General features: G+C 51.9%; 1 protein-coding gene across 1 annotated transcript in view; it reads right to left on the bottom strand.

Annotated features, from left to right (window-relative positions):
- The window catches only part of SBNO1 (strawberry notch homolog 1), a 196503-nt gene that overhangs the window by 101363 nt on the left and 68741 nt on the right, over nucleotides 1–26399 (bottom strand). The window contains exons 4-12 of the mRNA XM_075322794.1: nucleotides 25889–25989; nucleotides 25634–25721; nucleotides 25154–25314; nucleotides 24890–25023; nucleotides 14193–14283; nucleotides 1055–1216; nucleotides 494–629; nucleotides 307–412; nucleotides 71–224 (exon numbers count right to left, since the gene is read on the bottom strand). Coding sequence (XP_075178909.1) covers nucleotides 71–224; nucleotides 307–412; nucleotides 494–629; nucleotides 1055–1216; nucleotides 14193–14283; nucleotides 24890–25023; nucleotides 25154–25314; nucleotides 25634–25721; nucleotides 25889–25989 — 1133 coding nt within the window. The remainder of the gene's footprint in view (nucleotides 1–70; nucleotides 225–306; nucleotides 413–493; nucleotides 630–1054; nucleotides 1217–14192; nucleotides 14284–24889; nucleotides 25024–25153; nucleotides 25315–25633; nucleotides 25722–25888; nucleotides 25990–26399) is intronic.

Here is a 26399-nt window from a genome sequence, read left to right as displayed (position 1 = left end):
TTAGAAAATATCACTTATAATGGAATCATTGGATTCAATCCTCAAGCTAAAAACACAAAGCAATTCTTACCAGTTTTACAGATTTGTTGTACATTTTCACATAATCCTGGGAGAGGGGAACTTCTTCAATTTTGAAAGTAACACCAGTAAAGCTCAGCTGTCTTGCAATATACATGCCCCTCAATTTCATATCCATGGCCACAATTTCCATGGCACCAACACCCCTGCAGAGAAATCATAAAAACATTAAGATATAATAAAATATTATATTTATATAAAAAGGAAGACCGCAAACAAATTTCAAACCTTCTTTCAACGGCCTGAATGAAATCGTTAAATTCTCGGAAGGGAGTGCCTTCACCCCAAATTCCCAAGCGGTTCATATAGGCCATATTTCTGGGCTCAGAGGCACCTGAAATAAAACATTTCCTTATAATCTGTAAAGGAAGCTGAATATTTGGGTATTTTACAAAACCAAACCTTATCTACATACCTGTGGCACTGGCGTATATAACTCTGGCTTTGGACAGTTTGTTCTGAAGCTCTAGCACTGCTAAACCAGTTTTTGTTGGTTTTGAGGATCCAACGGGACACAGATTTTTTGCCTTGTGACATTCATCAAACACAATCTATAGTTTAAGTCATTAAGGAAACTTGTAAAGAAATGTAAAGGGTGCTTTACACGCTGCGACATCGCTAGCGATATAGTTAGCGATGTGACAAGCCAGATCGCAGATAAGATATGCCGAGATCGCACATAGGTCATTTTTGTAGCACCAGTAACATGTGCGATCTCGGCAAATGGTATGTGCGATCTGGCGTGTTACATCGCTAACGAGATCGCTAGCGATGTCGCAGCGTGTAAAGCACCCTTAAGATGTGCATGTATAGCCATTACAGGTAAATCAGCATTTAACCTAAACCCTGAAGTATCAGTCATATCCATTGGTTCAGACCTTTATTTTGAAAACAAACTCACCACATTCAAACCTGCACTAAAACAATCTATAGAAAAAAAGTGAACATCAGTAACAGTTTGTGATTAAAAGGATACAACGCCATCAAAATCTTCTCCGCACCAGTGAAGGAGCTGCTTTAAGCGGGTTTTGTATTTACCACCAGACTGGCTTTCACCAATCAGTGAGGAGTATGTAGCAAATATAACACCTTTCTTTACACTGCCATTATGTTTTGATGAAATTTTTCCATATTTAAACTATAGAAAGAAAAAAAAATGAAATAAAATTACTGAATTCATAAAAACCAAAGTACAGGTTTCCAAGTCAGGCTGCTTTCACACTACATTTTTTTTTAACAAACGTCATGAACGTTTCTTGCTGTAAAAGCGGATCCAAAAAAACGCATGCAAACGCATGTGTTATTTTGCAGGATCCTGTCACTTTAAGTTTATGGGGCGGGCATTGAAGTCATGTGATCAGGAGTCAGTGGAACTGAATGTGACAGACTGGGAGCCGGCATCTGACAGCTGCGGAGGCTCGTAACCAAGGTAAACATCAGGTAACTTGCTTGGATACCCGATATTTACCTTGGTTACGAGCATCCGCAGGTGCTAGGAGCCGGGCTGCCTGCTGCCTGCACACGTAACCAACGTAAACATCGGGTAACTAAGAGAAGCGCTTTGCTTGGTTACCCGATATTTATATTATTATATAATAGCAGAAACGTAGTTAATATCAACCTTAATATTTCAAAATGTAAACCAGCAAGGTCTCAAATCACATAAATCTCCTAGGAGACACTAATATAAGACTTAACATTTAATATGTTGATTAAAAAGTGAACAGGGTCACTGAAAAACGTGACATACTAAACACAAAAAACAACAAATACATATATGGTGTTAGATCACAGCCCCACACGTATTATCAAAATAGGTGCACTAGCACACCATCACACTCAGTACCAATGTCAGGCCATTCGAGAATCAACACCAATGTATATGACACATTTATATGTCCATATGAGCATCATGGACATTGAAACCTAAGAATTAACCCCTTGTTTAACTATCCTAGGAACTAACCACCTAATATAGGGGTACCCAGAAATAGAAGGGGAACAGGTCTCACTCGAAGTAGCGGGCTATATTAATGCAGCAAACCTGGAACTCGACTGTCATAGATCGAGTATACTTGCTTCCTTGATTTGTTAATGCATTTTTGGGTGAAAACTTCCATCAATGTACACATAACTTCCGACGCGTTTCATTAATAATCCTCAGGGAAGTCAATAATCCAAACCAGAGGGTAATACCACCGTCATAAGGGCAAGCATCCCCAGTGGAACCCCAGTGCTGGACCAAGAAACAGGTTCTATAAGTCCTTGTGCTAGGCCACATCAATTGCCCATCTATGAACGCACACTAGAACAAATAAGACTATTAAACCACCACTCATTGCAGAATCATAGGGGAAAAGGTCCCGAAATCAGGAACACTCACCAAAGCACGTCCTCCACATGTATTCTGTTCAGAAATGTGCCGCGCTGCCGGCCTCATGGGCCGCGCCATCTTATATCACGCGCGCATGCGCAGTACACCCCATTCAATGGTATGACGCACAACCGGAACCACCCGAAACCGGAAGGTAGCGCGTCATCATTATCCGCCGCCCACATCATCACATGATGTCGGCCGCCCATCCGGTGACGCTAAATCCGGAAAATGGAACGCAAGCTAGGAAACATCATAAATTCGCGTCATTACCTTACTCACGCTTGCGCTCCAATACTGAAAAACACTAGCAGTGAACGAGAACAAGCTCCATTCATAACGTTTCAAGTTCATCACAGGCAGAATGCAACACCCCTCAGATAAAAACACACCACTAACATACAGTGATGTTAAGGCAAAAGACACCCCCTCCACAGGAATCGATCAGAGTAACCCCACTATCACATAGTCGGAGAAAATTACAGGCTATGTCCCATCATACAGACGGCCCCTAAACACATAAAGCACCATCAAAAAGATCTAGAAAGAGGGCAGACCACCAATATCAATCCAGAAGGCCTAGAGCAAAAAACCCCCTGAAAGAACTACAAACCACCCCACAAAGAATCCTCAAGCTATAACAGGAGAAAGAAAGGGAGGAAAAACCAAGAAGAAGGGAATTTTGTTTACTTACCGTAAATTCCTTTTCTTCTAGCTCCAATTGGGAGACCCAGACAATTGGGTGTATAGCTACTGCCTCCGGAGGCCGCACAAAGTACTACACTTAAAAGTGTAAGGCCCCTCCCCTTCTGGCTATACACCCCCCCGTGGGAGCACGGGTCCCTCAGTTTTAGTGCAAAAGCAAGAAGGAGGAAAGCCAATAACTGTTTCAAAAACAAATTCAATCCGATAAACAATATCGGAGAACGTAACTTATCAACATGAACAACATGTGCACCCGAAAAACAAATACCCTAAGAAAAAACAGGGCGGGTGCTGGGTCTCCCAATTGGAGCTAGAAGAAAAGGAATTTACGGTAAGTAAACAAAATTCCCTTCTTCTTTTTCGCTCCTAATTGGGAGACCCAGACAATTGGGACGTCCAAAAGCAGTCCCTGGGCGGGTAAAAGAATACCTCGTGATCGGGCTGTCAGGCAGCCCTTTCTTACAGGTGGGCCACCGCCGCCTGCAGGACTTGTCTACCTAGGCTGGCATCCGCCGAAGCGTAGGTATGCACCTGATAATGCTTGGTAAAAGTGTGCAGACTCGACCAGGTAGCCGCCTGGCACACCTGCTGAGCCGTAGCCTGATGCCGTAATGCCCAGGACGCACCCACGGCTCTGGTAGAATGGGCCTTCAGTCCAGAAGGAGTCGGAAGCCCAGCAGAACGGTAGGCGTGAAGAATTGGTTCCTTGATCCACCGCGCAAGGGTGGATTTGGAAGCTTGCGACCCTTTATGCTGACCAGCGACCAGGATAAAGAGTGCATCCGAACGGCGCAGAGGCGCCGTGCGGGAAATGTAGATCCTGAGTGCTCTCACCAGGTCCAACAGATGCAAACCCTTTTCAAATTGGTGAACTGGATGCGGACACAAAGATGGTAAAGTGATATCCTGATTGAGATGAAAGGAAGATACCACCTTGGGAAGAAACTCTGGAATTGGACGCAGTACTACCTTGTCTTGGTGAAACACCAGGAAGGGAGATTTGCAAGATAACGCCGCCAGCTCTGACACTCTCCGAAGAGACGTGACCGCCACCAGAAAAGCTACTTTCTGTGAAAGCCGAGAAAAGGAAATCTCCTTCATAGGCTCGAAAGGTGGCTTCTGGAGAGCAATTAGAACCTTGTTCAGATCCCAGGGTTCCAATGGCCGCTTGTAAGGGGGAACGATATGACAAACCCCTTGCAGGAACGTGCGTACCTTAGGAAGTCGCGCCAGGCGCTTCTGAAAGAATACGGATAGCGCAGAGACTTGTCCTTTAAGGGAGCTAAGCGACAAACCTTTTTCCAACCCAGACTGCAGGAAGGAAAGAAAAATAGGCAATGCAAATGGCCAGGGAGAAACTCCCTGAGCAGAGCACCAAGATAAGAATATCTTCCACGTTCTGTGGTAGATCTTGGCGGAGGATGGTTTCCTAGCCTGTCTCATGGTGGCAACCACCTCATGAGATAAACCTGAGGCCCCTAGGATCCAGGACTCAATGGCCACAGTCAGGTTCAGGGCCGCAGAATTCAGATGGAAAAACGGCCCTTGAGACAGCAAGTCTGGACGGCCTGGTAGCGCCCACGGTTGTCCTACCGTGAGATGCCACAGATCCGGGTACCACGACCTCCTTGGCCAGTCTGGAGCGACGAGAATGGCGCAACGGCAGTCGGACCTGATTTTGCGGAGCACTCTGGGCAACAATGCCAGAGGTGGGAACACATAAGGTAGTCGGAACTGCGACCAATCCTGAACTAAGGCGTCTGCCGCCAGAGCTCGGTGATCGTGAGACCGTGCCATGAAAACCGGGACCTTGTTGTTGTGCCGTGACGCCATCAGGTCGACGTCCGGCATCCCCCAGCGGCGACAGATCTCCTGAAACACGTCCGGGTGAAGGGACCATTCCCCTGCGTCCATGCCCTGGCGACTGAGAAAGTCTGCTTCCCAGTTTTCCACGCCTGGGATGTGAACTGCGGATATGGTGGATGCGGTGTTTTCCACCCACGTCAGAATCCGCCGGACTTCTTGAAAGGCTTGCCGACTGCGTGTTCCCCCTTGGTGGTTGATGTACGCCACCGCTGTGGAATTGTCCGACTGAATCCGGATCTGCTTGCCCTCCAGCCACTGTTGGAAGGCTCGCAGAGCAAGATAGACTGCTCTGATTTCCAGAACATTGATCTGAAGGGTGGACTCTCTCTGAGTCCACGTACCCTGAGCCCTGTGGTGAAGAAACACTGCTCCCCACCCTGATAGGCTCGCATCTGTCGTGACCACCGCCCAGGATGGGGGTAGGAACGACTTTCCTTTTGACAATGAGGTGGGAAGGAGCCACCATCGGAGAGAGTCCTTGGCTGCCTGAGAGAGGGAGACATCCCTGTCGAGGGACGTCGACTTCCCGTCCCATTGGCGGAGAATGTCCCATTGTAGAGGGCGCAGATGAAACTGCGCGAAAGGGACTGCTTCCATTGCTGCCACCATCTTCCCTAGGAAATGCATGAGGCGCCTCAAGGAGTGGGACTGGTTCTGCAGGAGAGATTGCACCCCTGTCTGCAGAGAGCACTGCTTGTCCAGTGGAAGCTTCACTATCGCTGAGAGAGTATGAAACTCCATGCCAAGATATGTTAGTGATTGGGTCGGGGTTAGATTTGACTTTGAAAAGTTGATAATCCACCCGAAACTCTGGAGAGTCTTCAGTGCCACGTCCAGACTGTGTTGGCATGCCTCTTGAGAGGGTGCCTTTATAAGTAGATCGTCCAAATACGGGATCACGGAGTGACCCTGCGAGTGCAGGACAGCTACTACTGCTGCCATGACCTTGGTGAAGACCCGAGGGGCTGTTGCCAGCCCGAAAGGTAACGCTACGAACTGCAGGTGTTCGCTTTCTATAACGAAGCGTAGAAAACGCTGATGCTCTGGCGCAATCGGCACGTGAAGATAAGCATCTTTGATGTCTATTGATGCTAAGAAATCTCCTTGAGACATTGAGGCTATGACGGAGCGTAGAGATTCCATCCGGAACCTCCTGGTTTTTACGTGTTTGTTGAGCAACTTTAGATCCAGGACGGGCCGAAAGGACCCGTCCTTCTTTGGCACCACAAACAGATTGGAGTAAAAACCGTGACCTTGTTCCTGAAGAGGAACGGAAGTCACCACTCCTTCCGCCTTTAGAGCGGCCACCGCCTGCAGCAGAGCATCGGCTCGGTCGGGCGGTGGGGAAGTTCTGAAGAAACGAGTTGGAGGACGAGAGCTGAACTCTATCCTGTACCCGTGAGACAGAATGTCCCTCACCCAACGGTCTTTGACCTGTGACAGCCAAATGTCGCCAAAGCGGGAGAGCCTGCCACCGACCGAGGATGCGGAGAGAGGAGGCTGAAAGTCATGAGGAAGCCGTCTTGGTAACGGTTCTTCCTGCTGTCTTTTTTGGGCGTGACTGAGTCCGCCAAGAATCTGAGCCCTCTGATCCTTTTGAGTCCTTTTTGGACGAGGAGAATTGGGACCTGCCTGAGCCTCGAAAGGACCGAAAACCAGACTGACCCCTCCTTTGTTGGGGCTTGTTTTGTCTGTGTTGAGGTAAGGATGAGTCCTTACCTTGGAGTGTTTAATGATTTCATCCAAACGCTCCCCAAACAATCGGTCACGAGAAAAAGGCAAACTGGTTAAGCACTTCTTGGAAGCAGAATCTGCCTTCCATTCTCTCAACCACAGGGCTCTGCGCAAAACCACGGAGTTGGCTGACGCCACCGCCGTACGGCTCGTAGAGTCCAGGACAGCATTAATCGCGTAAGACGCGAATGCAGACATTTGAGAGGTCAATGGTGCCACCTGCGGGGCAGATGTACGTTGTGACCGAGTCGACTTGTAGAAGCCCAGCTGAAATGGCTTGGAGTGCCCATACGGCTGCAAAAGCTGGCGCCAACGACGCTCCAATAGCTTCATAGATGGATTTCAGCCAGAGCTCCATCTGCCTGTCAGTGGCATCTTTAAGTGCCGCTCCATCTTCTACTGCAACTAAAGATCTAGCTGCAAGCCTGGAGATTGGAGGGTCCACCTTGGGACACTGGGTCCAACCCTTGACCACGTCAGGGGGAAAAGGATAGCGTGTATCTTTAAGCCGTTTAGAAAACCGCTTCTCAGGATAAGCGTGGTGTTTCTGGATTGCATCTCTAAAGTCAGCGTGGTCCAGAAAAGTGCTTAATTTACGCTTGGGATATCTGAAATGGAATTTCTCCTGCTGTGAAGCTGCCTCCTCCGCAGGAGGAGCTGGCGGGGAAATATCTAACATCCTATTGATGGACGCTATAAGATCATTCACTATGGCGTCACCATCCGGTGTATCCAGATTGAGAGCGGTCCCAGGATCAGAATCTTGATCAGTTACATCCGCCTCATCACCCATAGATTCGTCCCGCTGGGAATCCTGACCAGTGAGACGAAGTTGAGGGCCCCTCATAACGAGCCCGCTTAGGTTGTCTGGGACTGTTGTCTGAGTCAGAATCGTCACCCTGGGGTGCATGTGACACCCCCGGAGCTTGGAAGTGTTCCAGCTGAGGGGGACCAGGGAGCAATGATGCCACAGTGTCCATGGTCTGAGTTACTGGTCTAGACTGCAATGTTTCAAGAATCTTTGACATGGTCATAGACAATCTGTCAGCAAAAGCTGCAAACTCTGTTCCTGTCACCTGGACAGCATTCACAGGTGGTACACTCTGGGTCACGTCCAGCAGAGGCCCCGGCTGTGCAAGTTGCACAGGGGACCGAGCACTGCACACAATGGGGGTCAGTGGAACCTGCCCGTAGAGCAGCCCCACATGCGGTACAGGCAGCATATAATGTCTGTGCCTTGGCACCCTTGCGTTTTGCGGACGACATGCTGTTACCTCCTTGTAATCTAGGAGGGTATATAGCCGAGAATCACCAGCGACCGTACAGTACAAAGTATTTGCAAACACAAAATATTCAGTATACAAACGGCACAAGTGGGGGTGAGCCCTTGAGGGCTGCTTAACGCCCGCTGAACAGCGGGTATGAGGCCGTAGAATCCCGTGTCTGGGTCTCCCCCGTCTCCCCTCTGCAGCTCAGCGTGCAGGCAGGAATGGCTGCCGGCGTTCTGTGAAGAGGGGCGGACCGTGGGCGTGCCACAAACAAAGTGCGGGAAACTGCGTCCTACTGTGCCTGGTGTGAGGGCTGGAGTATGTAAAAAAGACTCCAGCCCTCAGCGCTGATGCTCTGTGCAGCGTCCCGCCCTCCTCCTGACTGGCAGGTGCGGAGGCGGGAACGAGACGAACTAGGCCGCAAAAGCCGGGGACTGTAGTAATAAGCGCCGGCCGTGATATATGCACGGTCAGCGCGGAAGTCCCCGGCGCACCACAAGTCCCAGCCGCGTCGCAGTCCCAGCGGCCGGCGCGACCGTTCTCCCTGAGTCTACCCACTCAGCTAAGCTGAAGTGAGGAAATGGCACAAGCGCAGCAGCGCTGTTGTCCCCGGCGCACTAACACACCCAGCAATGTGCGGTCGTGTGCGCGCGTATGCACGGGGACACAGAGTACCTTGACGGAGCAGGGCCATGTCCCTGACGATACTCAGCTCCATATCCAGCGGCTTCTCCAGGGGCTGTGGATGGAGCACGGTCTCAGTGCCTGGGAGGACCGGTAAAATCCCACTTCGCCCAGAGCCCTAATGGGGGATGGGGAAGGAATCAGCATGTGGGCTCCAGCCTCCGTACCCGCAATGGGTACCTCAACCTTAACAAGCACCACCGACAGAAAGTGGGGTGAGAAGGGAGCATGCTGGGGGCCCTGTATGGGCCCTCTTTTCTTCCATCCGACATAGTCAGCAGCTGCTGCTGACTAAATAGTGGAGCTATGCGTGCGTGTCTGACCTCCTTCGCACAAAGCAAAAACTGAGGGACCCGTGCTCCCACGGGGGGGTGTATAGCCAGAAGGGGAGGGGCCTTACACTTTTAAGTGTAGTACTTTGTGCGGCCTCTGGAGGCAGTAGCTATACACCCAATTGTCTGGGTCTCCCAATTAGGAGCGAAAAAGAAACTAGGTGCGCACTACATCCAACCCTCACTCTTTGGAAACTCTCCCTACCTTACTGCAGAGGTTGGCACCGTAAACAATACCCACGCCCATGGCGCCCCCACTCACCGTCGACTGGCCCTCCTACACTACCCCTATACGCTAGGGTGCACCTAAAAAGGGGGTAAAAGATAGTTGCTCATTAAGGCCATTTGGGGCCATGGTACCCAGTGTGTAAATCCAAAACCACTCCTTACGGAGTATCAACTTGTCCCAGTTGCCTCCTCTTGGTGGTGGTCTAATGTGATCAATGCCCATAATCCTGATACAATTCTCATCTCCATCGTGGTATGCATTGACATGTCTAGCCAATGGGGTGTCGTTCCTATTTCGGATGTCATTCTTGTGCTCGCCAATCCTCTTTCGTAGTAGGGACACGTCACCCTGTATATGACACCTCTAGTCCTACACGTGATAAGTGACCTAATCTCAAATGTCCTGTCATTGATCCGACCACGGAAAGTCTTACCCTCTTCAACGAGGAAACAGTTCTTACAATTGTGACACTTAAAACAACCTCTAACCCCACAGATCAACCATGGTGGTCTGTCCTCTTTGAAAAAGCTGTGGACCAATCTGTCCTTCAAAGATCTCGCCTTCCTATAAGTTATAGAAGGATGATCCGATATGTATTTACCCACAATTGGGTCCATCTTCAGGATCGGCCAATGCCTACAAAGAATTTCACGTAGGCCAATTGCCCCATTGTCAAATGTGGTGATATACCTCAACGGCTCATTCAGCTCTTTGCTCTTGGGTCTTGGATTAAGAATCTCTGTACGGTCCATATTACAAACTGATTTAAAGGCTCTCTCAACCTCCTTTTTCGGATAGCCTCTTTCATCCAGCCGCTTTGTTAGATCCTCAGCCTGCACTTTAAAGGCCTCGTCACTAGAGCAGTTGCGCCTCATCCTTAAGAATTGGCCCTTTGGGATGCCCTTTTTGTGAGACCTGGGGGTGCGCACTCTCCCATCGTAACAATGAGTTGGATGATGTCTCCTTCCTGTACGTACTTGTCATTAGCTTACCCTCCGGTCCCCTTTCTACCAAGACATCCAAAAAAGCCAGCCTGTTGGGATGCATCTCAAAAGTAAATCTAAGGCCCATGTTGTTACTATTCAAAGAACCCACAAAGTCCCTGAAACCATCCTCATGACCCTTCCAAATATTTACCTTGGATACGAGTGTCCACAGCTCTCAGGCAGAGGGGCAGAGACACAGCGTGAGGGGGGGCAGAGACACAGCGTGAGGGGGGCAGAGACACAGCGTTGAGGGGGGCAGAGACACAGCGTGAGGGGGGCAGAGACACAGCGTGAGGGGGGCAGAGACACAGCGTGAGGGGGCAGAGAGACAGCGGGAGGGGGGCAGAGAGACAGCGGGAGGGGGGCAGAGAGACAGCGGGAGGGGGGCAGAGAGACAGCGGGAGGGGGGCAGAGAGGACAGCGGGAGGGGGGCAGAGAGACAGCGGGAGGGGGGCAGAGAGACAGCAGGATGGGGGCAGAGAGACAGCGGGAGGGGGGGCAGAGAGACAGCGGGAAAGGGGCGGGGAGAGAGACAGCGGGAGGGGGGGGGGAGACAGCGGGAGGGGGGCAGAGAGACAGCGGGAGGGGGGCAGAGAGACAGCGGGAGGGGGGCAGAGAGACAGCGGGAGGGGGGCAGAGAGACAGCGGGAGGGGGGGCAGAGAGACAGCGGGAGGGGGGCAGAGAGACAGCGGGAAAGGGGCGGGGGGAGAGACAGCGGGAGGGGGGAGGGGAGACAGCGGGAGGGAGGGGGGGAGACAGCGGGAGGGGGGGGGGGAGACAGCGGGAGGGGGGGGGGAGACAGCGGGAGGGGGGGGGGGGAGACAGCGAGGGAGGGGGGGGAGACAGCGGGAGGGGGGGGAGGAGAGACAGCGGGAGGGGGGGAGACAGCGGAGGGGGGGAGACAGCGGGAGGGGGGGGAGACAGCGGAGGGGGGGAGACAGCGGGAGGGCGGGGGGAGGAACAGCGGGAGGGGGGGGAGACAGCGGGAGGGGGGGGGGAGACAGCGGGAGGGGGGGGGGAGACAGCGGGAGGGGGGGGGGAGACAGCGGGAGGGGGGGGGAGACAGCGGGAGGGGGGGGGGAGACAGCGGGAGGGGGGGGGGAGACAGCGGGGAGAGGGGGGGGAGACAGCGGGAGGGGGGGGGAGACAGCGGGAGGGGGGGGAGACAGCGAGGGGGGCGGGGGAGACAGCGGAGGGGGGGGGAGACAGCGGGGGGGGGGAGACAGCGGGAGGGGGGAGACAGCGGGAGGGGGGGGAGACAGCGGGGGGGGAGACAGCGGGGGGAGGGGGAGAAGCGAGGAGGGGGGAGACAGCGGGAGGGGGGGGAGACAGCGGGAGGGGGGGGAGACAGCGGGAGGGGGGGGGAGACAGCGGGAGGGGGGGGGAGACAGCGGGAGGGGGGGAGACAGCGGGAGGGGGGGAGACAGCGGGAGGGGGGGAGACAGCGGGAGGGGGGGGAGACAGCGGGAGGGGGGGGGGAGACAGCGGGAGAGGGAGGGGGGGGGGAGACAGCGGAGGGGGGGGGAGCAGCGGGAGGGGGGGGAGCCAGAGGCGCAGGGGGGGGGAGCCAGCGGGAGGGGGGGGGAGCCAGCGGGAGGGGGGGGGAGCCAGCGGGAGGGGGGGGAGCCAGCGGGAGGGGGGGAGACAGCAGGAGAGGGGGGGAGACAGCGGGAGGGGGGGAGACAGCGGGAGGGGGGGAGACAGCGGGAGGGGGGGAGACAGCGGGAGGGGAGGGGAGACAGCGGGAGGAGCAGGGGCTGGGAGACAGCGGGAGGGAGGGGGGGGAGACAGCGGGAGGGAGGGGGGGAGACCGCGGGGAGGGCGGGGGGGAGACAGCGGGAGGGAGGGGGGGAGACAGCGGGAGGGAGGGGGGGAGGACAGCGGGAGGGAGGGGGGAGACAGCGGAGGGAGGGGGGGAGACAGCGGGAGGGGGGGGGGAGACAGCGGGAGGGGGGGGGAGAAGCGGGAGGGGGGGGGGAGACAGCGGGCAGGGGCGGGGGAGACAGCGGGAGGGGGGGGGGAGACAGCGGGAGGGGGGGGGGAGACGGAGGGAGGGGGGGGGAGACGGAGGGAGGGGGGGGGGGGGGAGACGGAGGGGGGGGGGGGCGAGAGCGGAGGGGGGGGGGGGGAGCCGGAGGGGGGGAGACAGCGGGACGGGAGGGGGGAGACAGCGGGAGGGGGGGAGACAGCGGGAGGAGGGGGGGGGGAGACAGCGGGAGGGGGGGGGGAGACAGCGGGAGGGGGGGGGGGGAGACAGCGGGAGGGGGGGGGGGGGGAGACAGCGGGAAGGGGGGGGGAGACAGGGGAGGGGGGAGGGAGACAGCGGGACGGGGGGGGGGAGACAGCGGGACGGGGGGGGGGGGAGACAGCGGCGAGGGGGGGGGGGGAGACAGCGGGAGGGGGGGGGGGGAGACAGCGGGACGGGGGGGGGGGGGAGACAGCGGGAGGGGGGGGAGACAGCGGGAGGGGGGGGGAGACAGCGGGAGGGGGGGGAGAAGCGGGAGGGGGGAGGGAGACAGCGGGGGGGGGGGGGAGACAGCGGGAGGGGGGGGGAGACAGCGGGAGGGGGGGCGGAGACAGCGGGAGGGGGGGGGAGACAGCGGGAGGGGGGGGGAGGGAGAGACAGCGGGAGGGGGGGGGAGACAGCGGGAGGGGGGGGGAGACAGCGGGAGGGGGGGGGGAGACAGCCGGGAGGGGGGGGAGACAGCGGCTGAGGGGGGGGGAGACAGCGGGGGGGGGGGGAGACAGCGGGGGGGGGGGGAGACCAGCGGGGGGGGGGGGAGACCAGCGGGAGGGGGGAGACAGCGGGAGGGGGGGGGAGACAGCGGAGAGGGGGGGGGAGCCAGCGGGAGGGGGGGGGAGACAGCGGGAGGGGGGAGAGACAGCGGGAGGGAGGGGGGGAGACAGCGGGAGGGGGGGGGAGACAGCGGGGAGACAGCGGGAGGGGGGGGGGGGGGGGGAGACAGCGGGAGGGGGGGGGGGAGACAGCGGAGGGGGGGGGAGACAGCGGGAGGGGGGGGAGACAGCGCGGGAGGGGGGGGGAGACAGCGGGAGGGGGGGGGAGACAGCGGGAGGGGGGGAGACAGCGGGAGGGGGGGGGAGACAGCGGGAGGGGGGGGGGGAGACAGCGGAGGGGGGGGGGAGACAGCGGGAGGGGGGGGGAGACAGCGGGAGGGGGGGGGAGACAGCGGGAGGGGGGGGGGAGACAGCGGGAGGGGGGGGGGAGACAGCGGGAGGGGGGGGGGAGACAGCGGGAGGGGGGGGGGAGACAGCAGGGGGGGGGGGGAGACAGCGGGAGGGGGGGGGAGACAGCGGGAGGGGAGACAGCGGGGGGGGAGACAGCGGGGGGGGAGACAGGCGGGGGGGGGGGGGAAGACAGCGGGGGGGAAGACAGCGGGAGGGGGGAAGACAGCGGGAGGGGGGAAGACAGCGGGAGGGGGGGGTAGACAGCGGGGGGGAAGACAGCGGGGGGGGGAAAGACAGCGGGGGGGGGGAAAGACAGCGGGGGGGGGGGGGGGGAGACAGGGACTGATCACGCGAGGCTGGTTTCTGTGCATGCTCAGTAGAGCGAGCAGGATCCTGTATCAGCATGCAAGCGTTCACATACGTTTGCGTGCAGTATAGTCAAGATCCAGCAATTTGCAGTATTTGGACGCAGCTCAAAAATGCTACAAGCTGCGTTTTTTGAAAAATGTTAAACTGCAAGTCGCTGGATCCTCACTAACGCACGCAAACGCAGGTGAACGCATGTTGACACGAGTCCATTGCAAATGCATTGAAATGAAAACGCATTTGCACTGGATCAGTTTTTGCGTTAAAAAAATGTTCAGGACGCATGTTAAAAAAACCAAACAAAAAAACGTAGTGTGAAAGCAGCCTCACTTACAATTTATATTATCTTTTACATTTATAAAAACAAAAACTGGTGAACACACCTTGTTTAAAGAATGGACCTGAATATTTTTTGCTCCAATATCCCTCAAGTCTCTTTCAGCATCATACTTTAAGTCATTTGAAACACTGAACCTGCAGAGCAAAAACAAAATTGATTGACAACATAATTCCAATAGATCTTAAATGGTACTAAAATAAAAAAAGGGATTGTAAGAGGCTAGAAAAATTAACTTACTTTTCACTACATATGGCTACATGCACATGTTGAGTATTTGGCGAGTTTTCTTATATCAGTATTTAAAAACACCACAATTCTCAAAATTAGAGCCATAAACAGGCTGGCCTAGCCTCGGAATAGCTAAGCCAGCACTTACATATGCATCAAAACCAGAGGAAACAGTATTAGTGCAAAAAGGTACAATTTTATTAGAAAAAAAATCAGAGGTAAAAAAAGCATATTAAAACCAGCTACTTAGAGACATGGGGAATATCATATCATTAAGGTGAGAATGGCAGGGTTCCCTGTTGAAAACGCATGTATGTATCCAGCCACTCCCAAACCCAACAAATGCACAAAGTTCCACATATATAAAGAGGAGAAAACACTCCAAATATAAACTATGTTTTAAGGGTTAAAGGTGGGCAAACATCAGAATGAAATAGAATAGCATAAATGCCATAGTTAGCTAAAGTGCTAGTACAAGGGAACCACTGTAAAAGCATACTCAAACGGCATGACAAGACCCCAGGAATATATCTAAAAACCACTGACGCGCGTTTGGCGAGGATAGTCTTCAAGGAGGGAAGATCCTAATGGCATATAAAGGCCCACACAGCTATAACTAACCCCTCCATTAATGAAAAATCCACAGCAGGTGTGTTATATGCAGAGAGAGAGTCAGGAAGTAAGGACAGCCACCGGAAGTCCCGCCCCCATCGGCTGGCCGGAGAGCGCAGGCGCAGAGCCGAGGACACATCGCCCGGACAACCACAGCGTGCATCTCATCACGGCCTGCTCGAGCAAGGCGCACGCGCCCCATTCGAGACTGGTCACCAAGCAGGGGTGCGCGCACACACACATGCGCGCGTGCAACCCCAGGGAAACGTCACCCCAGAAACAGCGGACGCGCACTTAGCCAGGCCACTGTCGACAGGGAGTGTAACCAGAGACACCAAACAACTGACATCAGGATATAGAGAAGTGAGTGAATGCTACCAATGGGTGAGTAGCATATCGGAACACAAAGGCAAAGTAATGCATAAGTATAAATGTGTGCAAATAATAAGATATATAATTGGGACATTAATACTGAGCATTTGTGCAACAATCTTCAAAACCCTTAAAACATGATATTTTATATATTTGGAGTGTTTCCTCCTCTTTATATATGTAGAACTTTGTGCATTTGTTGGGTTTGGGAGTGGCTGGATACATACATGCATTTTTAATGGGTGACCCTGCCATTCTCGCCTTAATTATATGACATTCCCCATGTCTCCAAGTAGCTGGTTTTAATATTTTTTTTACCTCTCTGATTTTTTTTTTTTACTATAAAATTGTACCTTATATCAGTATTTATAGTGGTGATTTTAATTGTTTGAACCTCCATCTATTCAGCCGTGCGGGCTCACCCTGTTATCCCCATGGTTCGTCATTTGGATACATGACTTACTATATTTCCATGGGTTTTCATCTCTAGCCTGTTGCACTATACATGTTCGGGTGAATGTGCTATATTTCTGTCCTCATTTCCCTGTGTTTATTCTAAACACTGTATACTCTAATTTAATATTATGGAAATCCAACCTGTTTTTATATATTCTATAATAAATTTGTTTTTTATATGCATCAAATAAGGTTGTGACTCTGATTTATTATGACTTCTCTACGCACACTGAGTCCTTTTGCTCTTTTGTATTCAATATATGTGTCAAGGACGTGCTTTAGCGGCCATTTGATAGCCGCATATGTGTTTCCACGACTGCGTTTTTTTCTATTTATATCAGTATTTGTAGCTAAACTCCAAAGTGGGTGATAAATACAGAAGTGGTGTCCGTGTTTCTATTATACTTATCCTCTGATTGGTCAGTATTTTACCTCAGTAATTGTAGCCAAAACCAGGAGTGGAACAAATACTAAATGTGTGTACGAGACCCAAGAAACACTTGGCAAAAAAATCTCTTGCTAAAATCTGTGCGTGTCTTATGGTCCAGAGGCAGCTTCGTGAATGGAGAAGAACGCTGACACCGCATGCTTCCCAATCCACAGAACTGCTCTTTCCTTTTGCCGTACACTGATCAATGTGATCAGGTCAGAGCAGGAGAGGAAGATTACTGGGATCTGAATGAACGGTGCACCAGCTGAAGGCCCAATTAACTCAAGGTCCTTTCAGGTCATGTGACCGATCTGTCCTCACCTATTGTACCATCACCCATTCCCTGTAGACTGTAAGCCCTCGCGGGCAGGGTCCTCTCTCCTCCTGTACCAGTCTGTTATGTACTGTTAATGATTGTTGTACGTATACCCTTTCACTTGTAAAGCGCCATGGAATAAATGGCGCTATAATAATAATAATAATAATAATAATAATAATAATAATAACTAAAAAGTCCTTCAGTTAATGGGGTGGAAGGTCCTTGAGATGTGCAGATCCTGCAGTCTGCATTCCGGAACTGTAAAAAAGAATTTTGTTACTTACCGTAAATTCTTTTTCTTATAGTTCCTATTGGGAGACCCAGACCATGGGTGTTTAGCTTCTGCCTCCGGAGGACACACAAAGTACTACACTAAAAAGTGTAGCTCCTCCCTCTGAGCTTATACACCCCCTGGTAGCCAGTTTAGTGCAAAAGCTGAAGGAGAATAGCCACCCACAAGTAGAACCGAGTAAGAACCGGAACAATCGGAGACTCTGTCCACGACAACAGCCGGTGATAACACACGGAACAAGAAAATTGCCAACAGGCAACAGGGAGGGAGCTGGGTCTCCCAATACGGAACTATAAGAAAAAGAATTTACGGTAAGTAACAAAATTCTCTTTTTCTTTATCGTTCCTTTGGGAGACCCAGACCATGGGACGTTCCAAAGCTGTCCCTGGGTGGGAATAAACAGAAAAAACTAAGAAGTAGGTGGAGCCTAACTTCACAAGTGGGCGACAGCCGCCTGAAGGATGCGTCTGCCCAAGATCGCATCTGCCGAAGCATGAGCATGCACTTGGTAGTGTTTCGAAAAGGTATGCAGGCTAGTCCAAGTGGCAGCCTGACAGACTTGTTGAGCCGTAGCCTGGTGCCTAAAAGCCCAAGAGGCACCGACAGCTCTGGTCGAGTGTGCTTTGATCCCCTGCGGGGGAGGCACCCGAGTACTCTGGTAGGCGTCCGAAATGGTCGATCTAATCCAACGGGCCAAGGTCGGCTTAGAAGCAGAGAGACCCTTGCGCCGCCCTGTGGTTAGCACAAAAAGAGAGGTGCACCGCCTAAGCGCAGCGTTGCGAGACACACAGATCCGGAGAGCACGCACCAGATCTAGAGTATGCAGCGCTTTCTCAAAGCGATGAACAGGGGCCGGACAGAAGGAAGGCAAGGAAATATCCTGGTTAAGGTGGAAGGGAGAGACCACCTTAGGAAGAAAGTCCGGGGTCGGAGGGAGAACTACCTTCTCTTGGTGAAAAACAAAAAAAGGTGACTCCGAGGAGAGCGCAGCCAATTCAGAGACTCTCCTGAGAGAAGTTATGGCAACTAGAAAGGCCACCTTTTGAGAAAGACGATACAAAGAAACCTCCCTAAGGGGCTCGAAAGGGGGTTTCTGCAATACCGTGAGGACCAAGTTAAGGTCCCAGGGATCCAAGGGCCGCCGATAAGACGGAATGATGTGAGACACACATTGCATGAAGGTGCGGACCTGAGTCAGCCGGGCGAGACGCCGCTGGAACAGCACTGATAGAGCTGAGACTTGTCCCTTGAGAGAGTTGAGGGACAGTCCTAGCTGCAGACCGGACTGTAAAAAAGACAGAAGGGTCGGCAAGGAGAATGGCCAAGGAGGATGGCCGGAAGAGCAACACCAGGACAGGAAAATTTTCCAAGTCCTTTGATAGATCTTGACGGAGGAAGACTTACGGGCCCGAGTCATAGTGGAGATGACTTCAGGAGGAATACCAGAAGCCATCAAAATCCAGGACTCAAGAGCCACACCGTCAATTTGAGTGCCGCAGAATTCGGGCGGAAAAACGGACCTTGCGAGAGCATGTCTGGACGGTCCGGAAGATGCCACGGCATCTCCACGGACAGTTGGAGCAGGTCCGGATACCAAGCTCGCCTGGGCCAGTCCGGTGCAATGAGGATGACTCAACAGCCCTCCATTCTGATCTTGCGCAGGACTCTGGGCAAGAGAGCTAGAGGGGGAAACACGTAGGACAGACGAAACTGGGACCAGTCTTGAACCAGAGCATCCGCGGCGAAGGCCTGAGGATCATGGGAGCGAGCCACGTAAACCGGAACCTTGTTGTTGTGACGGGATGCCATTAGGTCCACGTCCGGAGTGCCCCACTTGCGGCAGATTGACTGAAACACTGCCGGGTGCAGGGACCACTCGCCACCGTCCACGGATTGACGGCTGAGATAATCTGCCTCCCAGTTTTCTACGCCAGGGATGTGGACTGCGGATATGGTGGACTTGGAGTCCTCCGCCCATTGAAGAATGCGTTGGACCTCCAACATTGCCAGGCGGCTGCGTGTCCCACCTTAGTGATTGATGTAGGCAACCGCTGTCGCGTTGTCTGACTGGACGCGAATGTGCCTGCCCGCCAACAGGTGGTGAAAGGCTAGGAGAGCTAGAAGCACAGCTCTGGTTTCCAGCACATTGATTGAAAGGGCTGACTCGGACAGAGTCCAAGTGCCCTGTGCTCTGTGGTGGAGATGTACCGCTCCCCAGCCGGATAGGCTGGCATCCGTGGTGAGAATCACCCAGGACGGAGTCAGGAAGGAGCGCCCTTGGGACAGCCACCACTGAAGAGAGCTCCTGGTCCGTGGCGACACAGCCACTAACCTCTGTAAGGAGGAAGGCAGCTTGTCCCAACAGCAGAGAATGTCCAGCTGCAGAGGACGCAGATGGAACTGGGCAAAGGGAACAGCCTCCATGGAGGCCACCATTTGACCCAGCACCTGCATCAGACGCCTGAGGGTATAACGGCGGGGCCTCAGGAGAGAGCGCACCGCCAACCGGAGTGACAGCTGTTTGTCTAAGGGCAACTTCACAAGTGCCGGAAAAGTCTCGAACTGCATCCCTAGGTACGTGAGACTCTGGGTCGGAGTCAGAGTGGATTTGGGAAGATTGACAATCCACCCGAATTTTGCTAGGATAGCGAGAGTGAGCGAAACACTCTGCTGACAGTCTGCGCTAGATGTACCCTTGACCAGAAGGTCGTCCAGATAAGGAAGCACTGCTAACCCCTGGAGGTGCAGGACCGCAATCACTGCCGCCATGACCTTGGTGAATACCCGAGGGGCCGTGGCTAACCCGAAGGGGAGAGCCACGAATTGGAAATGATCCTCTCCTATCGCAAAACGTAACCAACGCTGATGTGACACTGTGATTGGCACATGTAGATAGGCATCTCTGATGTCGATGGACGCCAGGAACTCCCCTTGGGTCATAGAGGCAATGACTGATCGCAGAGACTCCATGCGAAAATGCCGCACCCGGACATGCTTGTTGAGAAGCTTGAGATCCAGGATGGGCCGGAAGGTACCGTCCTTTTTTGGAACTGGGAAGAGATTTGAGTAAAAACCTCTGAACCGTTCCTGAGCGGGAACTGGGACAATCACTCAGTTTGCCTGCAAGGACGCCACGGCCTACGAGAAGGCGGCGGCCTTGGAGCAGGGGGGAGTTGAGAGAAAAAAAAATCTGTTTGGAGGGCTGGAAGAGAATTCTATCCTGTAGCCGTGAGATATGATGTCTCTCACCCACTGATCGGAGACTTTCTTTAACCAAGCGTCGCCAAAGTGGGAGAGCCTGCCACCGACTAAGGACGTGGCTGGAGCGGGCCGAGAGTCATGAGGAAGCTGCCTTAGTGGCAGAACCTCCTGCGGTCTTCTGCGGACACGCTTTTGGGCGCCAGTTGGATTTCTGATCCTTGGCTGAGTTAGCGGACGAGGCGGAAGGCTTAGAGGATGACCAGTTGGAGGAACGAAACCTCGATTGATTCCTACCCTGGGCGAGTTTCCTGGTCTTTGTTTGTGGCATGGAAGTACTCTTCCCGCCAGTAGCTTTTTTAATGATTTCATCCAGCTGTTCAAACAGCCGTGAACCAGCAAAAGGGAGCCCAGCAAGAAACTTCTTGGAAGAAGCATCTGCCTTCCACTCTCGAAGCCACAAAATCCTGTGGATAACAAGAGAATTAGCTGAAGCCACCGCAGTGCGGTGAGCAGCCTCTAGCATGGCAGACATGGCATAGGATGAAAAAGCTGAAGCCTGAGCAGTTAAGGTAACCATCTCAGGCATAGATTCCTTGGTGAGGGAATGCATCTCCTCTAGAGAAGCAGAGATGGCTTTGAGAGCCCACACTGCTGCAAAAGTCAGGGAAAACGCGGCCCCCGCAGCTTCATACACAGATTTGGCCAGAAGGTCAATCTGACGGTCAGTGGAATCCTTAAGTGAGGTGCCGTCAGCCACCGACACAACGGTCCGGGCTGATGGCCTAGACACCGGAGGGTCTACCTTTGGGGAGTGAGACCACTCCTTGACCACCTCAGGTGGAAATGGAAACCGGTCATCAGAACCACGCTTTGGAAAGCGTTTGTCAGGGCAGGCCCTGGGTTTGGTCACAGCGGTCTGAAAACTGGAGTGGTTAAAGAACACACTCTTCACTCTCTTAGGCGAGGTAAACTGATGTTTTTCTGCCAAAGAGAGTTGCTCCTCTGACACTGGCGGATTGAGATCCAGCACAGAATTAATAGAAGCAGTCAAATCACTAAGATCTGAGTCACCCTCAGAGAAATCGATGGGATACATAGCCTCCGAGCCCCCAGTGAGGGCATCCTCCTCATCTTGAGAGTCAGCTCTTGAGACCGAGCCGTGGGATGGGGAGGGGGAGGAAACCCTGCGCCTTCTCTCAGAAGGACGGGGTCTGGGATTAGATGATGAATCCTCCGTGAGCTCCGATGGACGGAGGTCAGAGGATAGGAGTCCTCTGTCAAGAGTATTAGAGGCACCCTGTGAGGGGGGCTGATGCATATTCATCAAAGTCCTGGACAAAAGCCCCATGGTCTCAGCACATGACTGGGATATGGACCTAGAAAAGGATTCTACCCAGGCCAGGGGTTCAATCACAAGGTGCAGCAGCAGCCTGAGAGACCACTGGGGGTGAGACTCCAGGCTGTGGCACCGCCAAGTTAGAGCAGACATCACAATGTGGATAGGTGCTCGGCTCAGGCAGCAGGAGCTTACATGCAGTGCATGCAGAATAAAGCTTTGGAGCCTTGCTCCTTGTGTGAGACATGCTGCTGGAGTGGGGGCTTTGCAGAGAATGAACCCCAGGGAGAATATACAGAGGTCCACAACCGGAGACCGGCTGTGGCTTACCAGACCGCTGGGCGCGGTGTTGTGTGCCCTCCAGATCCCGAAGCCCGGTCCCCCAGTCGCAGCACCTCAGCAGAGATGCAGAATGCAGGATGTCCCAGAGCAGAGTGAACTCTGCTTGAGAAGAGGGCGTTCCTATAAAAGAGCGGGAACTGGAGGGCTATAGAGACCTGCAGGGAAGGAGGGACGCCCCAGCAGTGTGGAGTGTCCCTCCCCTGTGCAGAACGGCCGCCGGGAGGAGCCGAACTTGTCCCTCTGCATGAGTAACATGCGAGGGCAGGAAAATGAAACTAGGCCTCCGGCGAAGCCGGGACCTAAATTTAAGCGGCGAGGCCGACAAGCAGGCACCATCGGCGCGGTTCTCAGGCAAAAGCTAGAGAACCCGCCGGAAAAGTTAAAACAATCACATACAGCATACTCTCCCCTTACAATAAAGAACCGGGACCCCCAACATAAACGTCTCAGGTACTTAGCTGCTGAGACGCAGGGCCATGTCCCTGGGGATGAGTGCTCCGGTCCAACAGAATCCTCAAGGGGCTGTGGATGGAGACCGGACTCCTGCCAGGCATGGAGACCGTGCTGGCTCCCACTTCAAGCCAGAGCCCAGAAGGGATGGTGAAGGAGCACGGCATGTAAGGCTGCAGCCTTGTAAATCAACCTTAACAACACCGCCGACACAGTGGGGTGAGAAGGGACATGCCGGGAGTCCAGACATGGACCCGCTTTTCTTCAAACTCTTTCAAAAAGTCAAACAAATCAGATGAGAATGCATGTGTGGATGTATGCCTCCTGACAAAGCAATAAACTGGCTAGGACTGGCTACCAGGGGGTGTATAAGCTCAGAGGGAGGAGCTACACTTTTTAGTGTAGTACTTTGTGTGTCCTCCGGAGGCAGAAGCTAAACACCCATGGTCTGGGTCTCCCAAAGGAACGATAAAGAAATGTGGTAGTGTGCACATACGTCTATGTGCATATGTAGCAGAGCTGTGTGTGCATGTATAGGTGCATATGTGGAAGAGCTGTGTGCGTATAATACATACCGCAGAGAGCTGCTAACAAATTTATTACCTCCCTATTCTACTCTAATGCATTAAAATTAGTGATAATGACCCTTTCGCTTTAGATCACCAAAAATATAAAATTATATATGATTTGTTTTATTGTCTACTTCATGTCTTGCTTTTTCCCCTCGCTCCAGAAACTTTTATTTGCAGGAGCAGAAACGTCACTTTTTTTGAAAAAAAAAACCCCACACCTTTCATTTTTAGACCATTATGAATAATATGAACTACCATCAAACTAAAATTCCCGAGTGTTTCATTAAGTGAGATACCTTAGGCAGGAGTCTATAGACTAATTGGTAACATACCGTATTTTTCGGATTATAAGGCGCATTAGCAATGAGAGCCTGCTAAGACGCCTAGATTCATATATAAGGCGTACCGGATTATAAGCCGCAGCGCATTTAGTTCATGACAGCTGCGAAAAGGCCGGGATGCAATCCGGAGTTCAGGTGAGAGCACCGGAGATGAGCCCGGGATATCTGCAGCTGTCATGAACTGAACTGCAATTGCCGGGGATTCAAATTACTCGGCACTCACGGTACAGTCTAGGCTGCACGCCGGAGCTCAGGTGAGAGCTCCGGAGTGCACTGCAGGTACCTGAATCCAGGACTGGCATTACTGGAGTTTCCTCCGGTAGCCAGTCCGACGCTGCTCTTATGTACAGCATTCTAACATGTTGTATATAAGAGCGCAGGCCACACTGTAGAACATAAAAACTCACCTAAATCGGTCGCTCCGGTGTTGGTTGGCCAGATGGGCGGCGCTGTTCTCCGGGAATGGCGCCTCCTCTTTCGGCCATCTTGCTCCTCCTCTGTCTTCTGAAGCCTGTGTGCATGACACATCCACGTTATACACACTCGCCGGCACGGAGGTCCTGTGCAGGCGCACTTTGATCTGCCGTGATCAGGGCAGATCAAAGTACGGTATTGTAGTGCGCCTGCGCAGGACCTCCGTGCCGGTGAGTGTGTATGACGTGGACGCGTCATGCACACAGGCTTCAGAAGACGGAGGAGGAGCAAGATGGCCGAAGGAGGAGATGCCGGTCCCAGAGAACAGCGCGGCCCATCTGATCAACCAGCACCGGAGCGACCGTTTAGGTGAGTAAGCATGTCTCTTAACAGGAGGCATAATGCTCGCTCGTATTCATATACAAGGTGCACTGGACTATAAGGCACACTTTTGATTTCTGAGAAAATCATAGGCTTTTATGTGCGCCTTATAGTCCGAAAAATACAGTAGAAAAAGGCACTACAAGAGCTTGATAAACAAGATCGTTACAATATAGCAGTGATACAAACACAAGACAGACAAAACCAATCACTCCCAAAGTAATTATCCCATCTATAAATCCAGAATCAATACAAATACCTAACTCATTGTAAGTAAAAGGATTAAAGGGAACCTGTCAGCAGAAATTTCGCAATAAACCTAAAAGATTCCCCCTCTGCAGCTCCTGGGCTGCATTCTAGCAAGGTTCCTGGGCGGCATCCTCACTTATGGAAATGAGCGATGGGGGATGGTGTAAAGCAGCAGGAGGGCGACTAACGGATGCAAGAGAGCCCGCCCCCATGTACATAAAAAAGGATTTGCATACAGAAAGGTAAGACTTTATAAAGTATTTATTTTGGTCTCAAAGGGGGCACAATAACAGGAACCTTGCTAGAATGCAGCCCAGGAGCTGCAGAGGGGGAATCTTAGGTTTATTGCAAAATTTCTGCTTCCCTTTAACTGTTCTATTAGTAAGAGTTAGTCAGGAACAGCAGTTGCTAGTGTAACAACCCAGGCAGACCAGACATTTAGGCTATGTTCACAAAACCAGTAACATGGTTATATACAGTATATTAAAAAAAAAAAAAAAACGCATTTAAAATTTTCTGCTTAAAAAACAAAAAGGGTGGCAAAGGGAAAAAAAAAAAATACAACTAGCAATTTAACAATTAGCATATTTGTAATCATGACTGCAGGGTTCCCCCTCTTTGAGGCCATACCAATGAAGTTGCTCTGGGTCTTAATATGCATTTCTTAAGAAGACTTAAAAGCAACAGTCAGATGTAATTTGTGTTTATTGAAATGTAATGATTTGGAGTGGTGTTTTCTACTCACCACAAAGATCTTTTTCTACTTAGCAAGTAGTTTTCAAAAATTATTCCAGCGATTGTTCTTCCTTTTCCTACTCCTGCCCCATCCCCAATTAGGAATCCAGCTCGCTCACCATTGGGAAGGAAGGTTTCATGTTGCTATGAAAACAGAATAAAAAGGTTATGTACGCAAACTAAAAAAGGAGACAACTCAGTGTGTTAAGCTAAATAATAGCTATGACACAATGGATACATATGGGTAATAAATCACAAGAATGAAGACACCAACCTGTGCAGCATAAGTGACCGCTTCCAACTGCAGAGCAGACAGCCAGCCGTTATCAATGGTCTCTTCAGGAATGGTGGTTTGGAACCAAACATCTGGAGGAGTCACACTTGACAGGGAACTGGTTTCCACAACAGGATCTGGATGTCTCAGCCCAACTTTAACTAGAGAAGAAATATATAAAACTTATACTAATAAAAGGTCAAGCTCTCAAATCATGAGACGAAAAAAAAAACAAAGACATCCCGGCCCACTGAAACCTGACACATTGAATACAATATAAAACTCTTAAATTTTCCTTGGATGCTTCATCATACACAGTTCTAAGATGGGAAATGTATATGCAGCAATGCACAAAAATTATTTGCAGGACCAGAAACTGTTTGTCTAATACTTTCAGATCTCACAATATATGCAGTTTTCAGTGAGTGTCAGAGCTCATCACATTTAAGTACAAAAATGCAGATATTAAATGTCACATACGTTTTATTGGCATATATTCAGCATACGTCTCAGCATGGCCCATCTCTTCTTCATCTTCTTCCTCGGGCTCATCCTCCTCTTTTACTTTCTGAAATAAACATTGTAGATCATGGTAATACAAATTCTTGTAAGGCTTTTTTTGGTGGATGTACTACTTTGTAAGGCTTTTTTTTGGTGGCTGTACTACTATATGAGATGAGACTGTTGTATTTACTCTGAAAAGCGAATGACAGAATTGCTGAATAAAGCACTTACATGAGTTGGGGAAAAGCTTCTCATTTTAATATCATCATTGATCCATATTCTGGTCACTTCTTTATTAGTAATATCTTTTTTTGCACCGTTGATCAGATCAGCTACAAATAGAAAATTTTAGAATGTGAAGACAAACTAAACAGAATTTTTTGCAGTATTTCAAAGCAGTAGTCTATAACATTTCCTGAAAACACAGCAAGCCTTTAGATTGAGGTTTAAGGGAGATTAAAAGGGAACCCATCACGTGGTACAAGCAGTCTGATCTGTAGACAACATAGTATAGAAAAGGATAAGCTAAGCAGTATAATATATTAGGTTGGAAAACACTTAGTATAAAGGCTCATTCACATGACCGTTCCGTTTGTCCTGGTCAGTTCCTGTTTTTTTGCGGACCCACGGACAGGACCATCTTTTCAATGTCTTTTGTGTAGGATCGGATGGCACATGGAAGAACCTCCGTATGCATCCGATCCTACAAACAAAAAAACACATCGGATGCCGTGTGTCCGTT

This window comes from Anomaloglossus baeobatrachus, chromosome 1 (assembly GCF_048569485.1).
Source record: "Anomaloglossus baeobatrachus isolate aAnoBae1 chromosome 1, aAnoBae1.hap1, whole genome shotgun sequence".
Lineage (NCBI taxonomy): Eukaryota > Metazoa > Chordata > Amphibia > Anura > Aromobatidae > Anomaloglossus > Anomaloglossus baeobatrachus.
Note: the sequence above shows the minus strand (reverse complement) of the source record. Positions and strands in the feature narration are given on the sequence as shown.